This window comes from Dromiciops gliroides, chromosome 5 (genome assembly GCF_019393635.1).
Source record: "Dromiciops gliroides isolate mDroGli1 chromosome 5, mDroGli1.pri, whole genome shotgun sequence".
In the NCBI taxonomy this organism is placed as follows: domain Eukaryota; kingdom Metazoa; phylum Chordata; class Mammalia; order Microbiotheria; family Microbiotheriidae; genus Dromiciops; species Dromiciops gliroides.
The window spans coordinates 213,601,352-213,627,511 of record NC_057865.1 but is presented as its reverse complement, the minus strand read 5'-3'; the positions used below and the strand labels follow the sequence as shown (position 1 = coordinate 213,627,511).

The window sequence follows — 26,160 nt, the reverse complement described above, 5'->3', positions numbered from 1 at the left end:
ATGGGTACCAGGGACCTCTTGTTCTTGGCCCTGATCTGCAGGATAGCCTGGGCTGGTAAGTACTTGGGGAAAGGGGAGAATGTAATAGACATAGGTAGTAGAAGAAGAAGCTGGAAGAAGAAAAGCACTGGGGAGGTTGGAAAACTATTGAGGGGAAGGGAAGAGATAGTTCTGCCCTAAACCTAGAATCCTCCCTCTGGTTATCTTCTTAGACCCTCGTGTGGGTGTAAATGTACTTGAGTACCTGTTTGAATGGAGTTAACAGGAGAGTTGTGCTATTGCAAAAAACATTCCTTGGTCCCACTGGATTTTTAGTGACCCAGAATGGCATATCTTGTGTTATTATGAGTTAATGGGCAGTGTGGTGCTCCTATATTTGAGATGTTTGGTTGATCTTGGTAATTATCCCATATGGACTTTTACGTGGATTATGGAACAGGGAGCCTGAAAATGTCTTCAGGTTTTTCTCAGGAAGACATGCATGGGGAGTGTCTCTCAAGTAAAGCTAAAGAGGTGGGGAAACTCTACCCATGGCTGACACTGTACAAATGGGTTTTCAAATAGTTAGAAGAGACTACCTTGAGCCCAGTGTCAGAGGGGAGTGGGTGCCTGAGAAAAAGGTTGAATAACCCTGGGCACTTTCCGAATCTCCCAAACTACATGAGGTTGACTGCCTGGTAGATAGCAATGAATGTTAATAGAAGGATCACAGGCAGAATACTGAGGAGGATCTCCTTCCAAACTTGGGGTGCTCTTCTCTCCTATAGAGAGAACAACTAACTATTGCTGACCTTTTCCAATTGCCCCCTAATGTATCAGAGGGCAGCAACTTCCTCTTTTTTTTTTTTTTTTTTAGGCAATGGGGGTTAAGTGACTTGCCCGTGGTCACACAGCTAGTAAGTGTCAAGTGTCTGAGGCCGGATTTGAACTCAGGTACTCCTGAATCCAGGGCCAGTGCTTTAACCACTACGCCATCTAGCTGCCCCAGCAACTTCCTCTTTAAGGAAGAAGGCTATGTCCAACCAGGATGTGGATGAGGAGGCCTTAGAGGAGGGCAAGGCAGAACCCTGACCATCCTAACACAGGATGGGGTTCTCCCTCCCCTCTACTGAGACTGGGAACCAAGCAGCTGTCAAGCCTGAATAAAGCTCTAAGATACAGAAATGTTCATCCCTATCCCCTGCCTCCATGTTCTATTGGGTGTGGAATAATGGAAAGTATGCTGAGAATCCTTGGCTAAGAGGCCTTATCCTATGGAGTATAAGGAGAAGAGGTTGAAGGTTGGATGGGACCTTCCTGCATAGAGGAAGAAGACAGCAAGTTTTTCTCTCTTCAGCCCCTGGATCTTGGTCAGTCTCCTGTAGAAGAAGTAAAGAAGCAGAGCTCTAGAGGCAATGCCTGAGATGCTCCTTCTTTGGGAGATGAATGGATCTGTGTGCTTCTATTGTGAGATTTATACATGCGTCTCAAGGATTTCCCACATCAGTGGAAAAAGAGACTCCATCCTGTTTATACTATTCACTGTACCAAAGTGTCAGACCTATGGGGGGTAGGGGGAAGTCTGCATTATCCTGGCAATGTCTACACTGCCAACCTGTGGGTTTTGAGGTAGATTCTGGGGAATCACTTTTGAGGGAATTTGGATAGAAAGCTAAGGTCTTGGAAACTGATCCTACAGGAGGTTGTCTCCATGGAAATAGTAACCCAAAACATCTGTATTCTGACCCAGGAGCTGAATGCTAGAGCTAGAAAGACACTATGAGTCATTCCAGTTTAGGCCTTTAGAGGTAAGTTCCCTCTGGTAGGTATTGTTGATAGTCCTTTCAGAAGGAGGCTTCAGAAGATGGACTTATTGTAGGAAATCAGAAAGACAACAGAGAGATTAAATGTTTCATCAGAGAGTAGAGGGAGGAAAAATGGAGACCAAGAGGAAGATAGAAAAACAGACACATATATACACACTAAGAGAGTGGATGACCAGCTGGAAAGAGGAAAGAGGAAGGTAGGGCAGTGATTCATGTATCTCAACTAGTAAGTCTGACATAAACAGAAACAGAATGAGGTAGATGCTGGGTGGAAGAATTAGAGTGAATTAGAGTGACTAGTGCATATAATACTGTAACAACCTTGTATGTGCCAGGATGGTAGGTGGGGAGAGTCCCTCAACCTCATTTTCTTCTTCCAGTGCCAAAGTGTGGATTAGTTTAGAGACCAAGGTCATTAATAAAAATGTGAAGAACCAGTTGCTACAGAGGATCCTCCTAGGCACAAAACACAATCACGTTTCTAGTGATGGAAAACAATTCCATTTGGTCCAATGGGGGCTTTCCTAAAACATACCAATAGAATAGCTAGCATTTATGTTGTACTTTAAGGTTTGCTAAATGCTTTACTTGTGTAATCTCTCAACAATACTGTGAGGTAGCCATTTTACAGATGGAAAAACTGAGGCAGAGAGAGGTTAAGTGGTTTTGTCCAGACTCACACAACTAGTAAGTGTCTGAGGCAGGATACAAACTCAGCTCTTCATGACTCTTTGTGACTTTATTCGTTGTGCCACTTAGCTAACCTCAGTTTCAAATTCTTCTCAAACTGGCTCTGGTATCTGGAATTGTATTTCTCCATTGAACTGTTTTATCTTGGACTCCCAATTTTCCCCCCTTTTCTCTTCCTTGGGTTCTGGTTATGCATCTTCATGGGCCTGGTGCTGAACTGATTGGCTACTACCAATTCTTAGATATTTCCTCCTTAATATTTCTGGATTTGGACCACAGAAGATTACTGATTTTATGGGGGTTTTTGTTTTTATTTTTGTTTTTTTTGTTGTTGTTTTTGTGGGGCAATGGGGGTTAAGTGACTTGTCCAAGGTTACACAGCTAGTAAGTGTCAAGTGTCTGAGGCTGGATTTGAACTCAGGTACTCCTGAATCCAGGGCCAGTGCTTTATCCACTGTGCCACCTAGCTGCCCCCAGATTACTGATTTTTACAGATCTGTGGGTATCTTCCAGACCTGAAACTTCTAAGGGAGAAATAACCTTGGATCCAAATCATCTTCTAGGGAAGAGTCACTCACATCACAAGGACTGATCTTACAGATCTTTCATCAGTTCTGTCTTCCCTAAAATCCTTACATTTCTTTACAAAGTGTGAAAGAGATTCTCAGAATCCTGAGCATAATGATTCTGGGATGTAGATGATAGTATGCTAGTAAATTTGACAAGTAATTTTCTGAAGGAAAAAAAATGTACTCAAAACTCTTTTAAGTTTAATCTGCATGAATAACATTTTCTCCACCCCCTTCTTAAGTCTAGGGAATCAACAAAACAGTAAGTAGCCCTGATTTTGTAGTGGTTGCTAATTTCTGAGCTGTAAATGCTCATACTAAACATTTAACAATCAGCTCTCTAGAGTGGATAAGCAAGATGCGGGCTCTAGGACACCCCTGGATAGAGAACGAAAAGTCGTTGGATGTTGGGTGTTGTGTGTGTGTGTGTGTGTGTGTGTGTGTGTGTGTGTGTCTTCCAGATAGATAAGTATGTTCAAGAGATGGAACTGAAGAATACAAAGGGAAACCCCTGGATTTAGGATTTTAAATGAGGTCCCCAAGTAATGAATTCACAGCCTATAGCCAATCTGGTTGTTTTACACCTCACAGATTGCACAGCATATCCATGTGCCACTAAAACATTAGACATGTTTTAACCTATCTTGAATTTGAACTGTAATCCCTACTTTAAACCAGTTTTAAACTAGAGACAAAAGCGAACTCCTAATGCAAATCTTGCCATTAAGTAACTCCTAATCCAAACACAAAACAGACTTTATTTTATTTTATTTCAGTTTCTAGGCTCATCAATAACCTCCAATGCTGAGTCTAATGTAAGGCTAGCGATCTCCGATCTTTTTAAGCATTGACTTTCACAACAGTAGTTGCATTAATGCTGCATGTTTTCTTGGGGCTAAATAGAGACCAAAAGGACAATGCTAAGAGCTCATATAGATTCATGGACCCCTTGCAATGATGCTGAAGCTCCCCCAGGAGGTGGCAGCCCACAGTGGAACCTTAACCCCAAACCTAGCTCCAATATCTAAGATACACTAACCTTAAACATAATTCAAATCTCATATTAACACTATTTACTGACTATAAACTGGCTGTCTAATCCTGTTATAATATACTCTATTCTGTTCACATCACTGATTAAGGGGATTCTAAACTTTCCCAGTCTTGACCATATTTAAAAATTTAACTCAAACCCCAATTCTAATCATCGCTTTTATATCAGATCAAATTCTAACCCAAATCATGAGTTAGACAAAATTCATGTCTAATTCAGTCATCTCCATACAAACAGTAACTCTGACATCAACTTTAACCTATAGTCCTAACTCTAACAATAACAAAGCACAAAACAAAAAACCCCAAGAAGCCTAAATCTTTATCCTAACTGTACTGATAATCTTCTTTTTTTTTTTTTGTGAGGCAATTGGGGTTAAGTGACTTGCCCAGGGTCACACAGCTAGTGTTAAGTGTCTGGGTCCGGATTTGAACTCAGGTCCTCCTGACTCCAGGGCTGGTGCTCTATCCACTGCGCCACCTAGGTGCCCCTGTACTGATAATCTTAACCCTAATTATGAACCTCACTCTGACATTCACACTTTCCCTATAAGCCCCAACTCTATGCTACATGCTAACTCTTTTATATGAAGGTGACAGTGGTGAAACACCTTCCTTAATAGATCCTGACAAGTTCCTTTTCCAGGTATGGCCATGGATTTATGTGAGTCTATACATTACTTCTTGTAGGACACTTCTTCGGGGGAGGTATATGCATGGATGAATGCATATACGACTACATGTCTACACATATTTACATGTGTGCCACACAGGGTGTGTATATGTATAATATACATGTTTATATATCCACATATATGTATGTGTGTATACACCATACATCTGCATAATAGCTGCTCAGATTTAGGGAAGTGGTCTGTGGTAAATCCAGACCTTGAAGTGAATATGGAATTATATACTAACTTTAATTCTAGATTAATTCGAATTACAGGGGCAGCTAGATGGTATAGTAGATAAAATGTTGGTTCTATAGTCATGAGGATGTGAGTTCAAATCTAGTATCAGACACCAGCTTTGTGACCCCAGGCAAGTCACTTCACCCTGTTTGCCTCAGTTTCCTCATATGTAAAATGATCTGGGGAAGGAACCGGCAAACCACTCCAATATCTTTACCGAGAAAATCCCAAATTGGGTCATAAAGGGTTGGACACAACTAATTGGCTAAACAACAACAACAATTAGAATTACACTAACCCTATAACTAGAACTAATTATAACATATATTTTTATAGTGCTTTAACAGTATAAGTAGAGAAGGCACTTTCTTCTTTCTGACTATATCCCACACAGGCTAGTGAGAAACAATACAAATGATAATGCTACCTTAGTGCCAACTGTGGTTGAATGCAAGCATCACCACTTGCTATGCTCTGCAGAGGTCTGTGGGAGATGTACTTTCCAAGGAGGACATGATTCCTCCTTCACTCACAACATCTCTGTGAAATAGGTAGTATAAAAATGATCATCCTCATTTTTAAATGAAGAAAACATATCTCAGAGAAGGTCTTACTAATAGATACTATTGGAAATAAGAGCTAAATTCATACCTTCTAATTCCAAATCCAGTGCATTTGCACACAATCCCAATTCAAACTATAGCAGTGAACCCTAGCTCAGACTTGAACTTTAACCTTAACCCTGGCTCTAACCCATAAGACTTATCCCATACTCACACCCTAAACATAATCCACTAACTCTATTTAAGCATTAACCCTCGTCCCAACCCTAATATAGATCCTAAATCAGAGTGGGATGGGAAACATGGAAGGGAGGAATGGGATGGGGATTATATTTCCCATCCAGAAGAGATGGGATGGGGGTTGTGGAAGGAATAGAAGGGGCAAAAGAGAAAGGATCAAGGATGAAGGGGACATGGTGGGATGAAATATCATGAATGGTACAAAGGGGATAGAAGAGAAGTGATTATGGTGGAACTGATCTCATGAAGCCTTGAAATGGCTAGGAGGATCAGAGGGGAAAGTATCCTCTGAGCAGGGACATATGAACTCTCTTTTCTGTTGGGCCACTTTCTCTGTTGTCTCTGAACCTTTCTGGGAGTCCCCAGAGCCTGCTTGCATGGAGTTGGGGTCCAGTGAGAATGATGACATCACAAGCCTGACCTTGTATCTCATTGCCAATAGGGACAATGGAGTCATGTGCACACCGCTGTGGAGAGAGATTGAACAAGGCAGCTGACTGTCAGTGTAACCACCAGTGTGAGCGGCACAAGGACTGCTGTGAGGACTATGAGAAACTGTGTACAAGTGAGTCTCTCTGCAGGATGCCCAGGAGCACCTATCTATCCTCCCTATCTAGAAGAACTCATTCCAGCTTAGGCTGCTAGTGGCTCAGCACAGTTTTCTGGGTGGAGGGAGCAGGCACTGAGTCAGAACATGGGCAGTCAGGAATGGATACATGAGGATATTGGGAGGAGGCTTTCTGTCTAACCCAGATACATAAAAATAAGAATCATTTCCCTCTATTCTGGCCCTGAGCCAAGAGCTCAAATTCCACCCCTTTGTGTCAAGTGTCCCTTCTTTGATTTACTGTACAGAAAATGAAATGAGGACATATTCTCATTTGCCCCTCCCATCTTCCATCAGACTGATATTTTAAAGTACAGACAGTACCTTTGCGTTTTATTCCAAAAATTCAGTGGTAGGTCAGTTGGTAAGCAATTGGGACATGTTTTCTCATAGAAATAAGGTCACATGTAGTGGGTGGCTTGCTGGGGCAACCCATAAAAGCCCTTTTAGTCCAAAACGTGGCTAAATTATAGCTATACATAATTTTTCAAGAATGTCTATTGCATAAAGTGAGGTGTGCCTGCAGAGTTACTTAATTGTGAACCTAGAGAAGATACAATTTAATGATGTGATACGTTATTTTGGGTTTTGTTTTTTTTGTCTAGCCCTCTTACTAATCTTCTTGCCTCCAATCTATGCCCTCTCCAAACTATCTTTCGCACCCTGTTCTCTGTGTAATATTCCTTTTCATTTCTCTAATCATGTCACTTCTCCACTCAAAAAACATTCAACCATTCTGTATCATCTTGCCATTGAATAATAATAACTAATATTTATTTAGCACTTACTATGTGCCACGTACTATGCTAAGTGCTTTACAAATATGATCTCATTTGATCCTCACAGCAACCCTGGGAGGGGTTGCCTGTGGTCACACAGCTAGTTATGTATATGAGGCCATATCTGAACTCAGGTTTTCCTGACACCAGGTAGAACTCTCATCATTTTGCCACCTAGCTGCTCTAGCAGAGTGTTGGACTTAGAGTCAGGAAGGCCTGGCATTGACTTGGATAACTGAGTGATCACAAACAAAGTTCACCTTAGCTTCAAGTTTCCTCATCTGTAATACCTACTTCATGATATTGCTATGAGGCTCAAATGAGAAAATGTTTGTAAAATACATTATTATTTTTATGATGACAATTCCACAATCTGTCTCCAATCTTTTTCTGGCCTTATCTCTTACTGCTCTTCTTCATGTGGCATAGGTACCTGGTCAAACTGGACTACTCTCCATTCCCTGTTTTCATTCTGCCTTCATCTCTGCTTTTGCCCACACCAGATATCATTTCTGGGATATACATTTATCCCCTATCTGTACTTTAAAGCTTTGGTCTTTGATGAAGTCCCAACTTAGATGCCCTATCCCTTGACCAGTTTAAAAAGGGATCTTTGCCTTCTCAAATTTCTCCCAGGACTTTCTCCTAGGACTCCACCTCATGGACTTCTGCTTTGCCCTTATCATAATCTCCTTTATGTTATAGTTACATAGGACCTCTAGGTCCTATTATCCCTTATCCCAATTCCTACTCTCAAAGGCAAGTTTGATTCCCCAGAGTAAGGTTAGCTGTGTCTTCCTTCACGGTTCTACCAGTACCCCTCAGAGGTTGGGGATGGGGTAAATCTCTAATGCCTTTGGCTCCAGCTCCCATTCCTATATCTTTTCTCTGATATCAATTACACAAAATTAGAGGCCCCAGTTTGAGTTAAAAAATGAACAGCAATTAGCTTTTTTTTTTTGGTGAGGCAATTGGGGTTAAGTGACTTGCCTAGGGTCACGCAGATAGTAAGTGTTAAGTGTTTGAGGCCGGATTTGAACTCAGGTCCTCCTGAATTCAAGGCCAGTGCTCTATCCACTGCACCACCTAGCTGCTTCCTAGCAATTAGCATTTTTTCCCCCCGTTGGGCAATGAGGGTTAAGTGACTTGCCCAAGGTCACACAGCTAGTAAGTGTCTAGTGTCTGAGGCTGGATTTGAGCTCAGGTACTCCTGAATCCAGGACCAGTGCTCTATCCACTGCGCCACCTAGCTGCCCCCTAGCAATTAGCTTTTACAAAAGGATGTCTACTGAGGATATATAGCAGAAACAGAAGTAAAGACATCCCTCTTACCCTAACACCTGAGGGACCACTCTCCTTTATACCACCTGGAGAGAGGTGGGGTCAAGCTTAATGTAGCTGCTATGAACTTTTAATTTTTTTTTTTGGAGCTATGAACTTTTGTTTTACCAAGTTCAATTCTAAAAGTGGTGTATAGCCAATGGATGAATGGATGGATGGATGGATGACGACTGTCTCCTCCCCAATTGCTTTTGGTCTGTGCAGGGTCAAACAAGTCATTCAGAACTTCACTCCTTATAGCTGACTACAAAATCTGGCATGCACTCCAGATCCTAGCCCTCTGCTTTCAAAGCTCACAAGGTTGCAGCTATTGCAATACTTCTTCACCTAAAAGCAGAGAAGATAAAAGCAAAGAATAGAGGCCTTTATTCACAGGTCATGTGTCTTTCCAGCATATCTCTTTCATCAGAACAGCAGCCAGGCATGAAAGGCTTGTTTTAGCCAATTAGTACATTTTGAACCAAACCTAGTTCTGTCTCAGCAGCCAATCAAAAGTCCATCTTTTTGCCATGTAGTTAGGAAAGAGAGTTGGAACCAGTCAGAGGATATCTGTTTGTGTGCCCAAGTCCAAAGTATGGACTGTATCAGTCCTTCATACTGGGCATGCTCAGAAGCACTGGGCTTTGCCAGTCTCTTTGTAGACTTGTATAACTCGTATAACATGTCCCCCCCCCATTATTGTATTCTTAATTCCTTGATGGTAGGATCTGTGTGTATCTATCTTTGTGCCTCTAGTGCCTGAAACAGTGACCCTGCACATTACAGGTGCTTAAAAACATTGTTGAATTAAATATAAAACTTTTTTTTCATATACTCTTGATATGGCACAAGTTCACAAAGGCAGGGCAACTACCCCCAACCTACACTCTCAGGTTGAGCTCCTTGAGGAATAACTGCTACTTTAGGTTCAAGGTACCCTGAGGGTATCCATTCTTACTGGTATAGTTCATAAACTCTTCCACTGATGAATTTCCCCTTAGCAGGCAGCTAGAAAACCCAATCATTTACTAAAATAACATCTTAATAGTAGCTACAAAACATTCCCCCAAACACGTGGCCAAGATTACACATCTCTTCCTTTCTCTCCTTGGTAAGTCCTCATGAAGCTCCCCACCCTGGGCACAGAGTTTCTGCTGAACAGTTTACTCAGCTGGGTTCCCAGGGTCTCCTCCCTTCTGGAATTTGACTCTCTTGAGTCCTTAGCTGGCTCTCTTCTTTGCCATCACTCTCCTTGGAGCTTCTGGAATGCTGTCTCCCTGTCTGTGTCTCCATGGAGTATCTATGCTCCCTGCTGGATGTGGTGCTCCAAGATGCTTTGGCTTCTGGACGCAAAGGGGAGAGGAAATGCCTCCCCAGGGCTCCCTATTACCCTCTGGAACAGGGAAAGGGATCTAGTCTGAAAGGTTACTTACTCCTTGGTCAGACTCTGTTAAAGTCTCAGACTCACTCCAGGGCTAGAGTTATTTATACGCCACCAGGGATGGGGCCAATTTTTAGCCAGCCAACAACAAAGGCTTCTTCCAATTCAGTTAAGGAATTTGTCTGCACTTCATGAAGGAGATCACCAGATATGGGCAAATTTTTGCAGTTAGTTTAACAGCTTATTTTTATATCAGTCATCACTGAGGCTGTTAGTTTGGTGAAGTGGCTAGAGCGTTGGGCCTGAAGTCAGAAGACCTAAGTTTAAAATCTGTCTTCAGACACTTATTAGCTGTGTGACACTGGGAAAGTCACTTCTCTTGTGCCTCAGTTTCCTTATCTATAAAATAGATATAATAATAGCATCTACTTTGAAGGATTGTTGGTGAGGATGAAATGAGATGCTGCTGCTGCTGCTACTACTTCTACTACTACTACTACAACTATTAGTAATAGTAGTAGTATCATTGCCACTGCTATTTACATCTGGCTCTCTCAGGCTATAACTCTGTGTATTGGGGGTAGGGAGCAGTTCGAAAAGACAGTGAACCAATAGGTAAAAGACCAAGTATGTACACATACTCACACATTTGCCTCAGTTTCTTCATCTGTAAAATGAGGATAATAATAGCCCCTACCTACCAGAGTGGTTGTTATGATTAAACGAGATAATAATCATAAAATGCTTAGTACAGTGCCTGGCCCATGATAAACATATTTAATGTTAAACATCGTCATCATTGTTGTTGTTATTATATGTATGTATGCCCTGTGGTCTAGCCTCACTTTCCCAGCCCAATCCCCAACCAAGACACTCTGAATTTACAAGAAACTAGAATCTTATCCCAAGGTTGCCCTCACCTGGATTACTTCAGGAAAATCTACAAACAAAGTTTAGCTGTGTCTAGTTTCCCTAAATTGGGGTAACAGGGTCCTGTCCATGGTCTCCTTGGAGGTAGATGCCTCATCATGGAATCTCTAAGTCAAAAGGAAGAGTTCTTCACATAATTGCTTTCCAGTGTGATTCCAGTGGGAATGTGTTAATGTGGGCACTCCATCTATAACCCCTTTAAAATTAATTATTCATGCCATTTAACATCTTTGCCAATTTGTTATGGAGGTCAAACCTTAAAGTTTTTTGCTTTGCTTTTCTCTTATTATTAATGATTTGAAAAAATTCAGATGGCTATTTATAGTTAACAATTTTTTTGAGAACCATTATTCATATCCTTTGACCATTCTGTCGAGCTGTAGCTTTTGGTTTTATGTATTTCTGTTGCCTGTATATCTCAGGCCCTTACTGATTCACAGCTAACTCTTACTGACCACAGACTGGGAGGTACTTCTAAGAAGAGTATGTCTCCCGACTCTCAGTAAACAAGCATTAGGAGGTAGCCTCAGTCAATGAAGACCAATTGGGAATTCCCTGTGTCCTCTCATCAAAGCCCTAGGTCATGTCTAGCTCCCTGGGAGGGTCCCTTTTCTGACAAAGATCCAGGGCTTCAACTCCCATCAAGTTGATCAAAGGTTCATCAAAATGAGCAAGAGTTCTCTTGATAAATTTGTCAGTGGTGTGCTGGAGTCAGCTCTGTTTTGTGAGAGCCAATTGTTAAATTTTCAGTCTGAGCATTTACAACTTAGAAATCCACAAATGCTACAAATTAGGACTTGATTTATTGTTTTGTTGATTTTCTATACTTAAGAACATAATGAATAAAATATTAATAAGTCAGATTAAACTTAAAAGTGTATCATACATACATTTTTCTCTGGAAAGCTAGTTGTTAAGCATTTATTAATACACCTCTTACTTTGCAACACATAAGCTGTATGAAGGTCAGATACCTGTAGTTTGAGAAGTAGATGTACCAGGTATTATTTGGTTTCTTACATTTAGTTTGGTTATTTATTTATTTTTATTTTTTGTTTGTTCGTTTGGGGGGGGGGGTTTGTGGGGCAATGAGGGTTAAGTGACTTGCCCAGGATCACACAGCTAGTAAGTGTCAAGTGTCTAAGGTTGGATTTGAACTCAGGTCCTCTTTAATCCGGGGCCAGTGCTTTATCCACTGTGCCACCCAGCTGCCCCCTGGTTATTTATTTTTTAATTTTAAAGTATTTGATGTGAGGGTATCAGCATTTGATTCTCCTTAGGTTCACAAGTAAATATTTCTACCAGGTTGTCTTGCTTTATGTAATAGACTCTAGAGTTGTATGTAAATTTAATTTTTGCAATTTGAAAGCTTTTATGAAGAATTTTTGTGGTGTGATTCCTTTTCCAATTAAAATAGTCCATTTGTAAAATGAATAACCATCCTGTAAGTTACTATTTGTTTGTGTTCAGTATTTCATTTCAAAGTTTTGCAGGAAGTAAGCTATTTTGTATTCTAGTGGAAGCTTCTGTGTATGACACCTTCCTGCTTAACTTCAATAATCCATCTTCTCATGGTTCCTACTTCTGCCTCTGTTCTTCTTTTGTCTGTTTATTCTCTGATATTTGGTAACCACACCACAGTGCATGGCTCCTATATGTAACTGAACTGGACATTCTTGATGAGGCTGGGAAGGGTAACACTCAAGGGAATGGTTTGTCATTTTGCTTTTATGTCCTTTAGGTCAAGAAGAGCCCAAAGAAATGAAGACAGAGACAGAAAGGGAAGAAGAGGCAGCCCCAGGCAGCAGTAAGTTTCTTTACTTCCCTGAAATTTTAGAAATCCCAAATTTCTGAACCTTAGTACTAAGGATGTAGACAGCTACAGGAAGAGAAGAGGGAGGAAACAAAGGGGAAGTGAGAGAATGATGAGCGAAGCTGTATTATTAGCAATGGCAGTATCAAATCTGGCCGAAGCCAGAATGTGCTGGGTTGGATCTCCAAAGATATATATGCCCCTGATCCCAGTGTCAAGGGGTCCTGGTCTTCAGGGATTAGAAACAGAACAAGCCTTAGGCAACTGGGACAGAGCCAGAATAAGAATTCTAGGGTCAGATTCCAGGAAGTTTCATGGAGAGTCAATGAAGCATTCATTCTTAAGGTATTATTGCAAGGGTAGGAGCAAAGGCAAAGAGCAGCAGGAGAAATGAAGTTAGACATCAGGGATGACTTCCTGACTGTGAGGGGTATGAACAAAATTAGACTGATGTTTTTCCTGGAGATTTTAAATAAGAAACAATTCTCCATACCCTCTTCTTTCTGGTCTGTCTTAGGTTGTGAGAAAGAAGATAAAATTACTTCTAGTTTGATTTATGGGAGAGTTAACCCCAAAGATCAGCTTGTTTTTTGTTATGAGGACCTGTATACAACTAACCCTTGCCTCCTCCTCATTTTAGATCTGTACTTGGCACCTAATTCTTGCCACGGCCGTTGTCATGAAGCCTTTGACAAACACCACCCATGTCACTGCAATTCAAAGTGCCAGAAGTTTGGGAACTGCTGTGAAGATTATGAGAGTTTGTGTGCCCATGGTGAGCCCTCCATGATGACTTCTTATTTTTTTGTTTTTGTTTGTTTTGGTTTGCAGGGCAATGAGGGTTAAGTGACTTGCCCAGGGTCTCACAGTTAGTAAGTGTCAAGTGTCTGAGGCCGGATTTGAACTCAGGTTCTCCTGAATCCAGGGCCAGTGCTGACTTCCAATCATACTCTATCTAAAAATAAATGAATGCCAGAGAAGGAAATAGACATGATCCTACACAACTTCTTGCATATACCCATCCTCCAGGGAAACTAATGGTGTAGTCATCCTACATATGGATGACTTCCTGCCTCTTCCTTTTCCCCTTTTTGTTGATACCCCAGAGAGAGTGAGCAGAGAGGTCTTCCTGCTCTGTCTGAATCTCTCCCTTTAGCTCTTCCACAATCCACTCTTCTTTCCTCCTAGATGGTTTCTCCCGAAGCAGCGATGCAATCACCAAGGAGGAACTCCTGACTATCTCAGAGAAGATCTACAAGGCAGACACCAACAAAGCTCGGAAGGAAGATATCATTCTCAACAGCCAGAACCGTATCTCCCCCTCCGAGACAAATGACCGGGTGGATCGCTGCCCTGAGCCGTGAGTCTTCTTCCTTCTCCAGATTTTTTTTTTCTGTTTGTTTCCCATTCCTACTTATTTTGAACCTAACTCAGTTCTAGAATTTCCATGTCTTTCAACTGAGAAACAGAAGAGTAACAGTGAATTAGAAGGGAGAGACATTTAATGTTACATTACTGGGGCAGCTAGATGGCACAGTGGATAGAGCACCGGTCCTGGATTCAGGAGTACCTGAGTTCAAATCCGACCTCAGACACTTAACACTTACTAGCTGTGTGACCCTGGGCAAGTCACTTAACCCCAATTGCCTCACCAAAACAAAACAAAACAAAACAAAAAAAATGTTACATTACTATGACCTAAGGAAAGTTGTAAGGAATATAGAGGAAAGGTTCAGGAAAGCAAGATGATCTTACAGCAGGAGAGACGGTATTTAGACAGATTGTAATTGGAGAACTCTTCTTATTGACTCCGGTGGTGAAGCATAATAAAAGATCACTGAGGCGGTTGGAAGGAAGCCCCTAGAGAGATGTAGGATTGTCTTCCTACTGGCAAGGTAAAAGACAGAATGACCTGAGACTGGGGGTGGGGAGAGAGGGGTGCCCACAAGCCCCTGGGAAACTCTTAGATTCTCCTCCCATTTCTTCTCTCCCCTTCCTAGGGCGAGCCAGTCCTTACCCTTCTTGGCAGCTGCCTTTCCCCCTTAATGGACTAAAGCAGGAGCTCTATCTAGGCTTGGTGGGAAAGTAATTGCACTTGCTCAGTCATGGCTGTCCTCAAAGTTCTGGCTTGTCAGTCGCTATTGTTGAATCAGTGGGGGTAATGATGTGGGTGGGAACGTAACTGTCCCAATTGGAAACCATGGCTATGTCAGGTCAAGCTCTACTTCATCAGATTGCTGAATGCAAAAAGCAAGATGGGAGGCAGGAGTGGCATTCCGAGAAGTAAGATCTGGTAGTCAGCGCAGTTTCTTAGGGCAAGCACACCACAGTGGGGAGCAGTAGGCTTCCAGTGAATAATGATTTATGCCAATCCACTTCCTTTTCAGGACAGAATATGGTATTATTACACATTGTGGTAGGGTTTGTGGCAGCCTGACACTTGTCAGACATTGCAGATACTGTAGGCAAAAGGATAAAGGCAGAACTTCTCTGTGTCTGTGAGAGTAGGCAGTGTCCAGTGATTCCCTGGGGTTCTTTCCCAGGCCTATTTAAAAGTTACAGGAAGTTGTCTTAGGGGTAGTGTTGGTTTCTAAGTAGATGGAAACCAGCCTGGGTGTGGTGAAGGAAGGAACATGGCCCAAAGCCTAGTGTTTGTGTTGAGTGTTTGGAAGTTTGTTAGTTGGTTCAAGAAGAAAAAAAACAGTTGAGATGAACAAATGAATTAAATCTTACATGAGAATGAGTGGCTTGAGAGAGTTATTATTATTGTTTTTTTGTTTTGTTTTGTTTTTGTTGGGCAATGAGGGTTAAGTGACTTGCCCAAGGTCACACAGCTAGTAAGTGTTAAGTGTCTGAGGCTGGATTTGAACTCAGGTCCTCCTGAATCCAGGGCTGGTGCTTTATCCACTATGCCACCTAGCTGCCCCAAGTTATTATTATTAATAATAATAATTTTAAAAGCTGGAGAAAGTCCAGAGTTGGTGTGCACTGCCTGTTGAATCACTGAACTGAGAGGAAGTCACATTTGTGGAACTCTGGATAAGGACTGTAATACCCTCCCCTATGTATATAGGAGAAGGTGTTATGATATATATGTATATGTGAATATATATATAACATACTATATGTGTACATGTATATTTATATATACACACATTCTATGCTTTTATACATACATATATATGTATATACACACATATATACACATACATATTTTATGCATATGCATAAAAAAGCAGTAATCATATTTAGCCTCATACCATAGTTCTGAATTCATTATTTTCTGAGTTCTTTTTATATTATTTAAGGAAGAAAATCTGAGTAGGGGAGTGGAGGGTAAGGGACAAAGTACGACCCAGGGCATGGGTCTTACATGTGCGTCTGTAAGAGATAGGTCCTAACACCAAGCCCCTTCTTGCTCTGTTATGGGATTGTACTTTTTCTTCTGCTATGGGACCTAATCCTGATTTCTCTTGATGTCACCCAGGCTTTACACCTATGTAAATGAAGAACTCTTCTCCAAACCAACCTATGCTGCATTCATCAGCCTACTCAATAACTACCAGAGGGTGACAGGTCAAGGGGAACATTTTACTTCCCAGCAGCTTGGGGAACAGGACACCTTCCTTCAAGAGATAATGAAGACAGCAGTCATGAAGGAACTCTATGGCTTTCTCCATCAAAAGAGTGAGTGAGCCCCCAGCACTTTGGTAGAAGGGAGAGAGTACATGGAGAGGCAATGGAGAAGACTTATGAGAGGGCATAGGGATCCTCAGAGCATGTGGACTCTAGGGAAGGGTGCTAAAGGAAACATGGTGAATGGAAAGATGACTGGGTCCTATAGAGTTGAGAAATCATCTGGTTTTCAAAATTGTCAATAATCAGTATATTCCTTGTCCATTAGAATGTAAGCTAATTGAGCGTAGAGATTGTCTTTTTGGGGTGTGCTTGTATATGTATTTCCACGACATAGCAAATGCTTAAAAGGTACTTACCCATCTTTCCATCCATCCATCCATCTATCTGATTTAGTGATCTATCAAATCTTATTTTCCACTGCTTCCCAAACACAATCCCACCCGCACAGGATATATCATGCCCACCTTCTCACTCTTACTATGTGACAAAACTCCAAAGCAGTTGAGCCACTGGCTGCTGTAGCTAGCTCCTGAAGTCTTCCTCTCCAATTCTGCCAACAAATTTCTATAGCCTTATCAAATGAGAATAGTTTGGAAGGTCAAAATGATGGGGAGAGGGTTGGTATGGCAGGCGAGTGTTCAACTAAATTCCAAAAAATCTAATGAAGAAAAAGATGTAGGATTTCTTCCCACTTACCCTCCTTCCCTTCTAGGTAAATCCCAGGTGAGTCCTAACTTACCCTTTTGTGGGGAATCCTTTAGCTGACTTGGAAAGTTGGCTGCTAACACCACACTCAACCAGCCTGTCCTTGACTTCACCCTCCCTTACTAACCAACCAGGGAACCCTTCCACAAGAGATGTTCTAATTCACAAATGCTTTTACTGAGAAACTAAGGGGGTGGGAAGGGTTTCAAAAAGCAACAAAGACACAGGAAGGAAACTCTTACAACAGTACAGGTTCCTGATACAAACTAAGCCTAATCAAGCCAAAGGTATTTTTGGTTGGCACAACTTCTTGGCTTGGTAGACTATCTTCTTTCTCTAAATCAGAGGTTCATTTCCATTTCCCTGTTCTTTCCTGTCTCTCTTTGTCTCAAAATAACAACCTCATTAGAGATTACTTATCCTGAAACTCCTGCCTCTGTGAGTTGCCTTCTTAACAGTTATGGTAAGGTAGTAGCCAGGCCCAGTGTCATGAGTGGTTGCTATCAGGACGATGGACACCCTCTTTTCCGTCCACTTCAAAGGATTCCATTTTTTAGGTCCATCACACAATATCCTTTCCTTCCAGCATAGTTTAATGGAACAAACACCAGATTTGGAGTCAGGAGACCTACAGTTGACCCAGTTCAGTCACATGTTGACTGCATGGTATGGGGGAAGGGAAGAGAATAAGCATGTCTATTGCACTACTAGGTGCTGGGTCCTTTGCTAAGCACTTTACAAACATTTCATTTGATTCTCACAATGACCCTGTGAGGTAAATGCTGAGATTATGCCCATTTGGCAGTTGAGGAAACTGAGGCAAATATAGGCTCAGCGACTTGCCTAAAGTCATATAATTAGTAAGAGCCTGAGGCCTGATTTGAACTTGGGTTTTTCTGATTCCAGGTAAAGCACTGCCCCACCCACTAACTGCCTCAGGGTCTTGGGCCTTGTACTTTATTTTTCTGAGTCTGTTTGCTCATCTGTAAAAATGGGAATACTAATATTTGTACTACCTATCTTATGAGGTTGTTGCAAAGAAAGCACTTTGTAGATCTTAAAATGCTGTGTAAATGTCAGTTATTATTTTTTGGTCTGGATTCATGATTTCATCTGTGAAGGGAACTCGATAGAGCAACTCTCTTTTTACTGATTCCTATTAGCAATTTGTCTGTACAGTCTGCAAAAGTTGCCTGAAGCTGTGCCCAGGGTAACATAGCTACTATATGTCAGAGGTAAAACTTGAATCCAGGTCTTTTGACCCTCTCTCTATCCACCATGGGACACTGCCTATCTTAATCACTATGATGAGGCAGCATGGATTTGTGGATAGTGCTGGGCATTAAGAACTTTAAAATCTCACCTCAGACATTTACTAGCTATATATCCATAAGCAAATCACTTAATTTCTCCATGCCTCAGTTTCTTCATCTGTAAAATGAGGGGATTAGACTCATTGGCTTCTAAGGTCCCTTCCAGCTCTAAATTCTATGATCCTATGTTTATTATTCCATATTCTTGCTGAATATTGAATCTCTCTGCTACACTGGAATCCTGGAGTTCCCTTAATCCTGTTTATTTTATCAGGTTTCTGGCCAAGCACAGCCTGGGATTCTCAATTTGTTTACGTATGGATGGTATGAATTGCCTCTGGGGCAATCACGCTGAGGTTAACACTCACTTCCTGTAGTAGGAATCTTTCTGGCAACATGTTGGTCTCCACTCAGGTAGAATATGTTTTCTGTAAGCCTCTTGACTTTTAAATTGTGCTATTTTCAAACACAGTGAAACCAGATTTCCATTAAGGGAAGGGAACAGTCCTGTATATAACTCTACACATGCTCTTTCCTGACATTGTTTGGGCTTTTTCTGACTTGGAATGTTTCCTAAGCCTCTCATTCTGCCCCAGGACAGATCCTACTATATTCTTCAAAGCCCATCCCAAGTCTCACCTCCTTTATGAAGCCTTCCCATTATGCTAGTCCATATAGTATAATTGTTCATTTATTAAAAATATTTTTTGAATTACATGTAAAATTTTTAAACATTCATTTTTTAAAAAATTTGAGTTCCAAATTCTCTCCCTTCATCCCCTCTTCCATCATTGAGAAGACAATCAAATTGATATGGGTTATATATGTGCAGTAATGCAAAACATATTTCCATATTAGTCATGTTATTAAAGAACCCACACACACACAAAACCCAAGAAAAAAGTTAAAAAGCATGTTTTAATCTGCATTCAGATTCTGTTAGTTTTTCTCTGAGGGTGGATAGCATTTTTCTTCCTGAGTCCTTTGGAATTGTCTTCTTTCATTGTATTGCTAAGTCATTTACAGTTGTTCATTGCAGTTACTGTGTGCAATGTTCTCCTGGTTCTGCTCACTTCACTTTGCATGAATTCATGTAAGTCTTTTCAGGTTTTTCTGAAAATATCCTGCTCATCATTTCTTATAGAACAGTAATATTTCATCATAATCACATACCACAACTTGTTCAGTCATTTCCCAATCAATGGACATCCTCTCAGTTTCTAATTCTTTGCCACCACAAATATTTTTGCACATATAGGTCCTTTCCCTTTTATTTATTTATTTTGTCTCTCTGGGATACAGACCTAGTAGTGCTATTACTGAGTCAAAGGGTATACACAGTTTTATAGCCTTTTGGACATAATTCCAAATTGCTCTCCAGAATGGTTGGATTAGTTCACAACTCTACCAACAGCACATTAGGGTCCTGATTTTCCCACATCCCCTCCGATGGTATAATTGTTTAGAACAATATAGTATATTGTTTCCTAACTATTATGTGTATTAATCTTCTCTCTGCCATTAGATTATAAATTCCTTGAGTGCAGGAATCATTTTTGATTTGTCTTTCCTATCCTCTATATACCTGAAACTATATTGTCTGTATAGTATACCTTCAATTAATATTTGTTGTTTCATTGAATCCCATTAGCATTTTAATGGTTTGAACCTAAGAGCCTCTCCTCTAACAACTAAGATCTGGCTCATGTCAATTCCTAGATTCTGAGTTGTCTGTGTCCATTTCCCCAGACAGATACAGCTCAGAGCAGGAATTTGTCAGTGACCTGAAGAACATGTGGTTTGGGCTGTATTCTCGGGGCAATGATGAGGGTGACTCCAGTGGCTTTGAACATGTTTTCTCAGGTAAGACCTCTCTGTTTGACAGTTGAAGGGAAGATGGATGGGAAACTACTTATTTCTCTAAGTCAAGGGTCTAGGGGACCCAACCCAGACAGACCAAAGGACTAGAAACTATGCTAATGGGCAGGAAAGAGTTTTCCTGCTCCTTATTGTTTTCTTCCCCAAACAGTCCAAGCTAGAGAAGACTAGGGTGCTATTTTGAGGCACAGTCTCTCCCCTGGAAGAATCCAGTGAGGTGAGGACTCTGAACACTGGAATTTCCAAACACTATTTCTAATGGGTGACCCTGATGGAAAGATTTGTTTCTGCGTAACATTCCGGTCATGTTGGTATCTTTGCTTTCTACTTCATAAAGGTGGCACAAGAGCCTATGATTATCTCCTCCCCCTGTTTTCTCCAGACTGATTTCTGTAGATCTGAGCCTTATGACACAATCATAGCTCCTTACCTTTGGAGAACTGGAATAAGCCTATTACAGGAGAGGGACTAATGAAAAAACTTGAAGCCATTGTAGATGAAAGCAAAGGAAGGATTTTCCTGAATGTAAGGAGTGGAAGATTCTGGGAAAGAAAGTTCAGAAAAGGTGTGAAGAGACTCCTATATGTTTGGAATGGTCGAAAACTCACCTTAGATGCAGGGATCTGGGCATGATCACCCCCACAAAGTCAAAGATTCTTGAAAGCAGGCGGCAATCTCAGAGGTATCACAGATGGTGAATGATCAACCCCAAAATTTTTGGTTGTTTTAGGTGAAGTGAAAAAGGGGAAAGTGACAGGATTCCATAACTGGATCCGCTTCTACCTGCAAGAGAAGGAGGGTCTAGTCGACTATTATAGCCACAACTACGATGGGCCGGTGAGTCCCTAAGACTGTTCTTAAAAATGAAAAAAAAAAGCCTTATTGGGTATCCCCATTCCCTCTCTTATTCCCCCCACCTCCAATATAGAGATGCTGAAAGTATCATTGTTCATCTCTCCATCAGCAGTTCAATATTGGATATGGTAGGCCTGGCTGCTCTCACAATCTCATCTACCAGAGAGGAGGCTTGGCTTGAGAGTACTCTGCCCTGGGGGAAGTGGGAGAAGGAAGAGAGGCACAGGGTACTGTCTTTCTTTTTGTTTCACTTCAAAAGAACAAAAGCGGGGCAGCTAGGTGGTGCAGTGGATAGAGCACCGGCCCTTGGATTCAGGAGGACCTGAGTTCAAATGCGGCCTCAGACACTTAACACTTACTAGCTGTGTGACCCTGGGCAAGTCACTTAACCCCAATTGCCTCAGAAAAAAAAAAAGAACAAAAGCACAAGAACTGCAAGGGGAAACTGGAAATTATTCAACAAATGGTTACAGTTCTTAAACACCTAATGTTTGCAGAATCCTAGGCTAGGAGCTAGAGAAGCTGCTCCATCAGTGAAATAGGACTCTATTCCTCAAGCCTATACTACAGTAGGCTGATAATTATCAATCAATAAACATTTATTTAGCACCTACCACAGGCACAGTGCTAAACAAGAGGGATACAGAAAGAGGCAAAAGGCAGTCCCTGCCTTCAAGGAGCTTACAATCTAATGGGGGACATGACATGCAAAATATATATATATACAAGGCAAAACTATAGTGTAAAATATTGCCTGGCATGTGTATTACCAGGTGTCATAAAAAGCACCATTTGATCCCTGAGGGGAAAGATATCTCTGATGGGATGGGGGTAAGAGAAAGTGTTTTTTGGGTTGGGTTTGAAAGGATGGATAAGAATTCAGCAAGTGAAGTCAGCAGGGAGAACATTCCAGACAGGGGACAGTTTGAGCAAAAGCACAAAGCAGAAAATTAGGGCATGTTTTTGGACTAGAAAAGAAGCCAGTTTGACTGAAACATAGGCCACAGGGAAGAAAGTACTAGAAGTCTGCTTAAGGGGACTGTTTCTTTTAAAAAGTTTTTTTTTATTATGCACTTAATCACCCACAAATACAAAAATTTCAACATGCAAAGAAGATTGTATATGAAATCATGAATTTCTATTTCATATAGTTGCTTTTTTAGAAAGGTGAATATTAAATTTAACAAGATAGTATTTTTAAATGTCCTATTTGCTTGCATCTCTTTCTGAACTTTTTGTTTTCTTCTATTTTTTAAATGTTGTTGCTTTTTTCTTTTTTTATTTTGCATCTCTATCACTACCTGCTAATTCACCCCTTACCCCTAATAAGAAGTTTTCCCTTGTAACAAATAAGTATGGTTAGGCAAAGCAAATTCACAGAACTGCTGTGTATGAAAATTCTGCACCTCTATTTCATCACCTCCCTCTGCCAAGAGGTGGGAATCATGCTTTATCATCAGTCTTCCAAAGTCATGATTGGGGATTGCATTGGTCAGAGCTTTCAAAATTGTTCCTTTATATTATTGTGTTTACTGTACAAATTGTTTCCCTGCTCATATAAGTCTTCTGAAGGTTCTCTGAATCCATCATATTTATCATTTCTTTCAGCACAATAATATTCCTTTGTATTCATATACCACAATTTTCAGTCATTTAGAGAAACATTTTCTATCTTAGACAGGAAAAAAAGATGGATTGTAATTATCCCTCTGCTTTATTCTCTCTACCATCACTGACTCCTCCTCCTCCCCTCTCCCCCCCCCCCCCGCCGCAGTTATGAAAATGGCTAGAAGCTTCAGCCTACCCAAATTGACTGATGCATTGTCAAAGGGCATTTTTAAAAATATTGTGCCAGGATATATTTGGAAGACAGCAAATTGTCTTCATTTTCCGAGTGTGGGCTTGAAAGTAAGATGCCAGGTGCCCCTTCTCCTATGTACTGAAATTGTTTCACATGAGTCTTGCTATGTAACTCTACTCTTGGCTCTTACTTAACAGATTGTATAAGAGGTAGGAGCTGACCTTAATTGGCCATTACCAAATCTCAGGAATATTAATATTTCCCTATGAACCATGGTACTTATATGGATTACTTCACTCAGTATTGGCACATAATGGGTGCTCATTAAATCTTAGCTGACTTGACTTGAGGTATTTCCTTTAAAAGTGATATCCTTTGACCAACTGTGATAGACTCAGCTCTTCTTAGCAATACAACGATCCAAGACAATTTGAAAAGACTCACGTTGGAAAATGTTCTCCACATCCAGAAAAAGAACTGTGGGGTCCAAATACAGATGGAAACATACTATTTTCACTTCATTTGTTATTTTTTTTTCTTTCTTTCTTATGGTTTTTCCCTTTTGTTCTGATTCTTCTTTCACAACATGACTAATGTGAAAATGTTTTAACATGATTTTACAAAAATAATATCAGATTGCTTGCTGTCTTGGGACACGGGGAGGGAAGAGAGGAAAGGAGAACAACGTGAAATTCAAAATCTTACAAGAATGAATGTTGAAAACTTAAAAAATAAATAAATACTATTACTTATTTAAAAAAAATAAATGTTACATCCCTGCCGTACCCTTCCCCTACTTCATAGAGCTCAGGTTGGCTAACTCTTTCCTTCCCCAAGGCTCATTCCCTTCTTCCTCTTCTTTCTGCAGTGGGACTCTTATCCTGATGTGCTAGGAATGCAATTCAACTGGGATGGTTACTACAAAGAAGTGGGGTCAGCTTTCATCGGCAGTAGTCCTGAGTTTGAGTTTGCTCTTTATTCCTTGTGCTTCATCAGCAGGCCTGGCGGAGTGTAAGTACAGAGCTAGGTAGGAATATTAGAGCAGACTGAGGCAGGAGGCCTAGGTTCTAGTCCACAAACTGGCTATGGAACGAGGTATGTGCATAACTTTCTTTGAATCTCAGAGGACCTAGGATTGAATTCTAGCTCTGCTGTCTCTGACCTGTGTGACCTTGAATTAAGCTAGTTCACAGAATCAATGAAGTTTAGGGATGAGAGGAACCTCCAATGTCATCTAGTCTAACTTGTACCTGAACAAGACTCCCCTTTACAGAACACCTGAAAAGTGGTCCTAACACTTAGGACAGTCTCCCTTCCACATGATAGTCTTTCAGATAACTTAAAAACAGCCATCATGTGCCCCATGGCACAATTGTTAAATTTTCAGTGCAAGCATTTATGCCTCAGAAATCAGCAGATGCTTCAAATTAGGGCTAGAGTTATTGCTTTGTTGATTATTTAAACTTAAGAAAATGGAGAAAATACTAATAATCCATATTAAATTTAAAACATTTCTCCTTGGAAACCTGATTGTTAAATAATTACCAGCACACCCCTACCCACAAGTCTTTTAGGGTTTAGCCCATCAGAAACTCCTGCCAGTTAGCTCCAACTGAGAGACCCAGATGCTCCCAACCTCTAGAATTCATTAAGTTAATTCCCTCAAAAGTTCAAATATACTTCATTTAAAAAAGATAAAAAGCTTCCTTCATCTCTCCTCAGTGTAACAAAGTATGTTGTAAAACACATATATGATATGGATAATAAATAGGATGAACTAGAAGTCTTAACACAAGGAGACATACTAGACCTCTTGAATATCGTTGTTGTTCAGTCGTTTCAGTCTTGTCCCACTCTTCATGACCCTATTTGGGGTTTTCTCGGCAGGGAAACTGGTATGGTTTTCCATTTCCTTCTCCAGCTCATTTTACAGATAAGGAAACTGAGACAAAAAAGGATTAAGTGACTTGCCCAGGGTCACACAGCTAGTAAGGGTGTGAGGCGACATTTGAACTCAGGTCTTCCTGACTCAAGGCCTGATGCTTGCCATTTAGTTACCCAATATCTTTTTTTTTTTTAAGTGAGGCAATTGGGGTTAAGTGACTTGCCCAGGGTCACACAGCTAGTAAGTGTTATGTGTCTGAGGCCGGATTTGAACTCAGGTACTTCTAACTCCAGGGCCGGTGCTTTATCCACTGCGCCACCTAGCTGCCCCTAGTTACCCAATATCTTGAGGATCACCAGTACTTTATTTCTCTGGGCCTCAGTTTCTTTATCTGTATAATGAAGGGATCGCATTAGATAACCTTTAAAATACCCCCTGGTTCTAAAATCCTATGACTCTAAGGAACTTTGTTATTCTAGGCAAATTATTTAACTTTTAGGCCTTCGGCACTAAAATTCTACAGTTCTCCACCTCTATCCCCTTCTCCTAGAGACAGTTCATGGATTGAAACTGCAGGACAGACTGAAAGTAGAAATAATAATAACAACAATTGTCACCACCATCATCATCACCCTACCAATATATTATGTTTTAAGATTTATAAAGTGCTTTCCCAGCCTTCAGGATTTAAGGCACCAGAAGCTGTAATCAAAGAAAAGTATTACATTGTTTTCTTAGATAATGCTTTTTCAAATAGGAAAGATTCTTGTTTTCTATTGGCTTAGCTACACTGTAGCCTAGAGTCAGAGGGATAGAGAGAATGAGAGATATCTGTGACTGTGTGTTTTCTCCCAATAGGTGCCATTTGAGCCTAGGTGGGTACCCCCTGGCCATCCAGACCTATACCTGGGACAAGACCACCTATGGAAATGGGAAGAAGTACATTGCTACAGCCTATGTGGTGTCTTCTACGAATTAGAGTTCTGGGCAAGGAAAGAACATGAGGGACAACTGTGGCACTGTCATAGGCTGAACTGGGGAGGCATTATACATCGACCCGTTTGAACTGTAGTTTTCATCAGGAAAATGGCTATATGAATGAAGGTTCCGAAGCCCTGAAAAAGCCCAAAAAGGAAAAAGAGGAAAGATTTAAGGTGTGGGTGGGGAACCACCATCACAATAGAAGAACATTCAGAGCGATGTCCCCTAGCATTTCTGCAGTGCAGACTAGTGGATAAAATCTACTAGTGGAATATCAAGATAACTGTGGAGGGTTTTTTTACACCAATATGTTGTGGAACAACAATAATAATATGTATGCATATATACTAGACCCCAATACTGACCTCAAATATACTGGAGACTTTAACAAATAAACCATATTAGAACTAGATCATTATCACAGACAAAACTATTACCA

The 26,160-nt window shown here is 40.8% G+C and overlaps 1 protein-coding gene across 1 annotated transcript; it reads left to right on the top strand.

The window, feature by feature from the left end:
• ENDOU (endonuclease, poly(U) specific) lies at positions 1-25,719 on the top strand. The gene is made up of 10 exons (XM_043968950.1): positions 1-55; positions 6,277-6,399; positions 12,593-12,658; positions 13,305-13,439; positions 13,853-14,024; positions 16,152-16,351; positions 20,071-20,184; positions 20,930-21,036; positions 23,724-23,866; positions 25,599-25,719. The coding sequence occupies exons 1-10, from the start codon at positions 1-3 to the stop codon at positions 25,717-25,719; spliced, it is 1,236 nt and encodes a 411-aa protein (XP_043824885.1).
• The last annotated feature ends 441 nt before the right edge of the window (positions 25,720-26,160 follow it).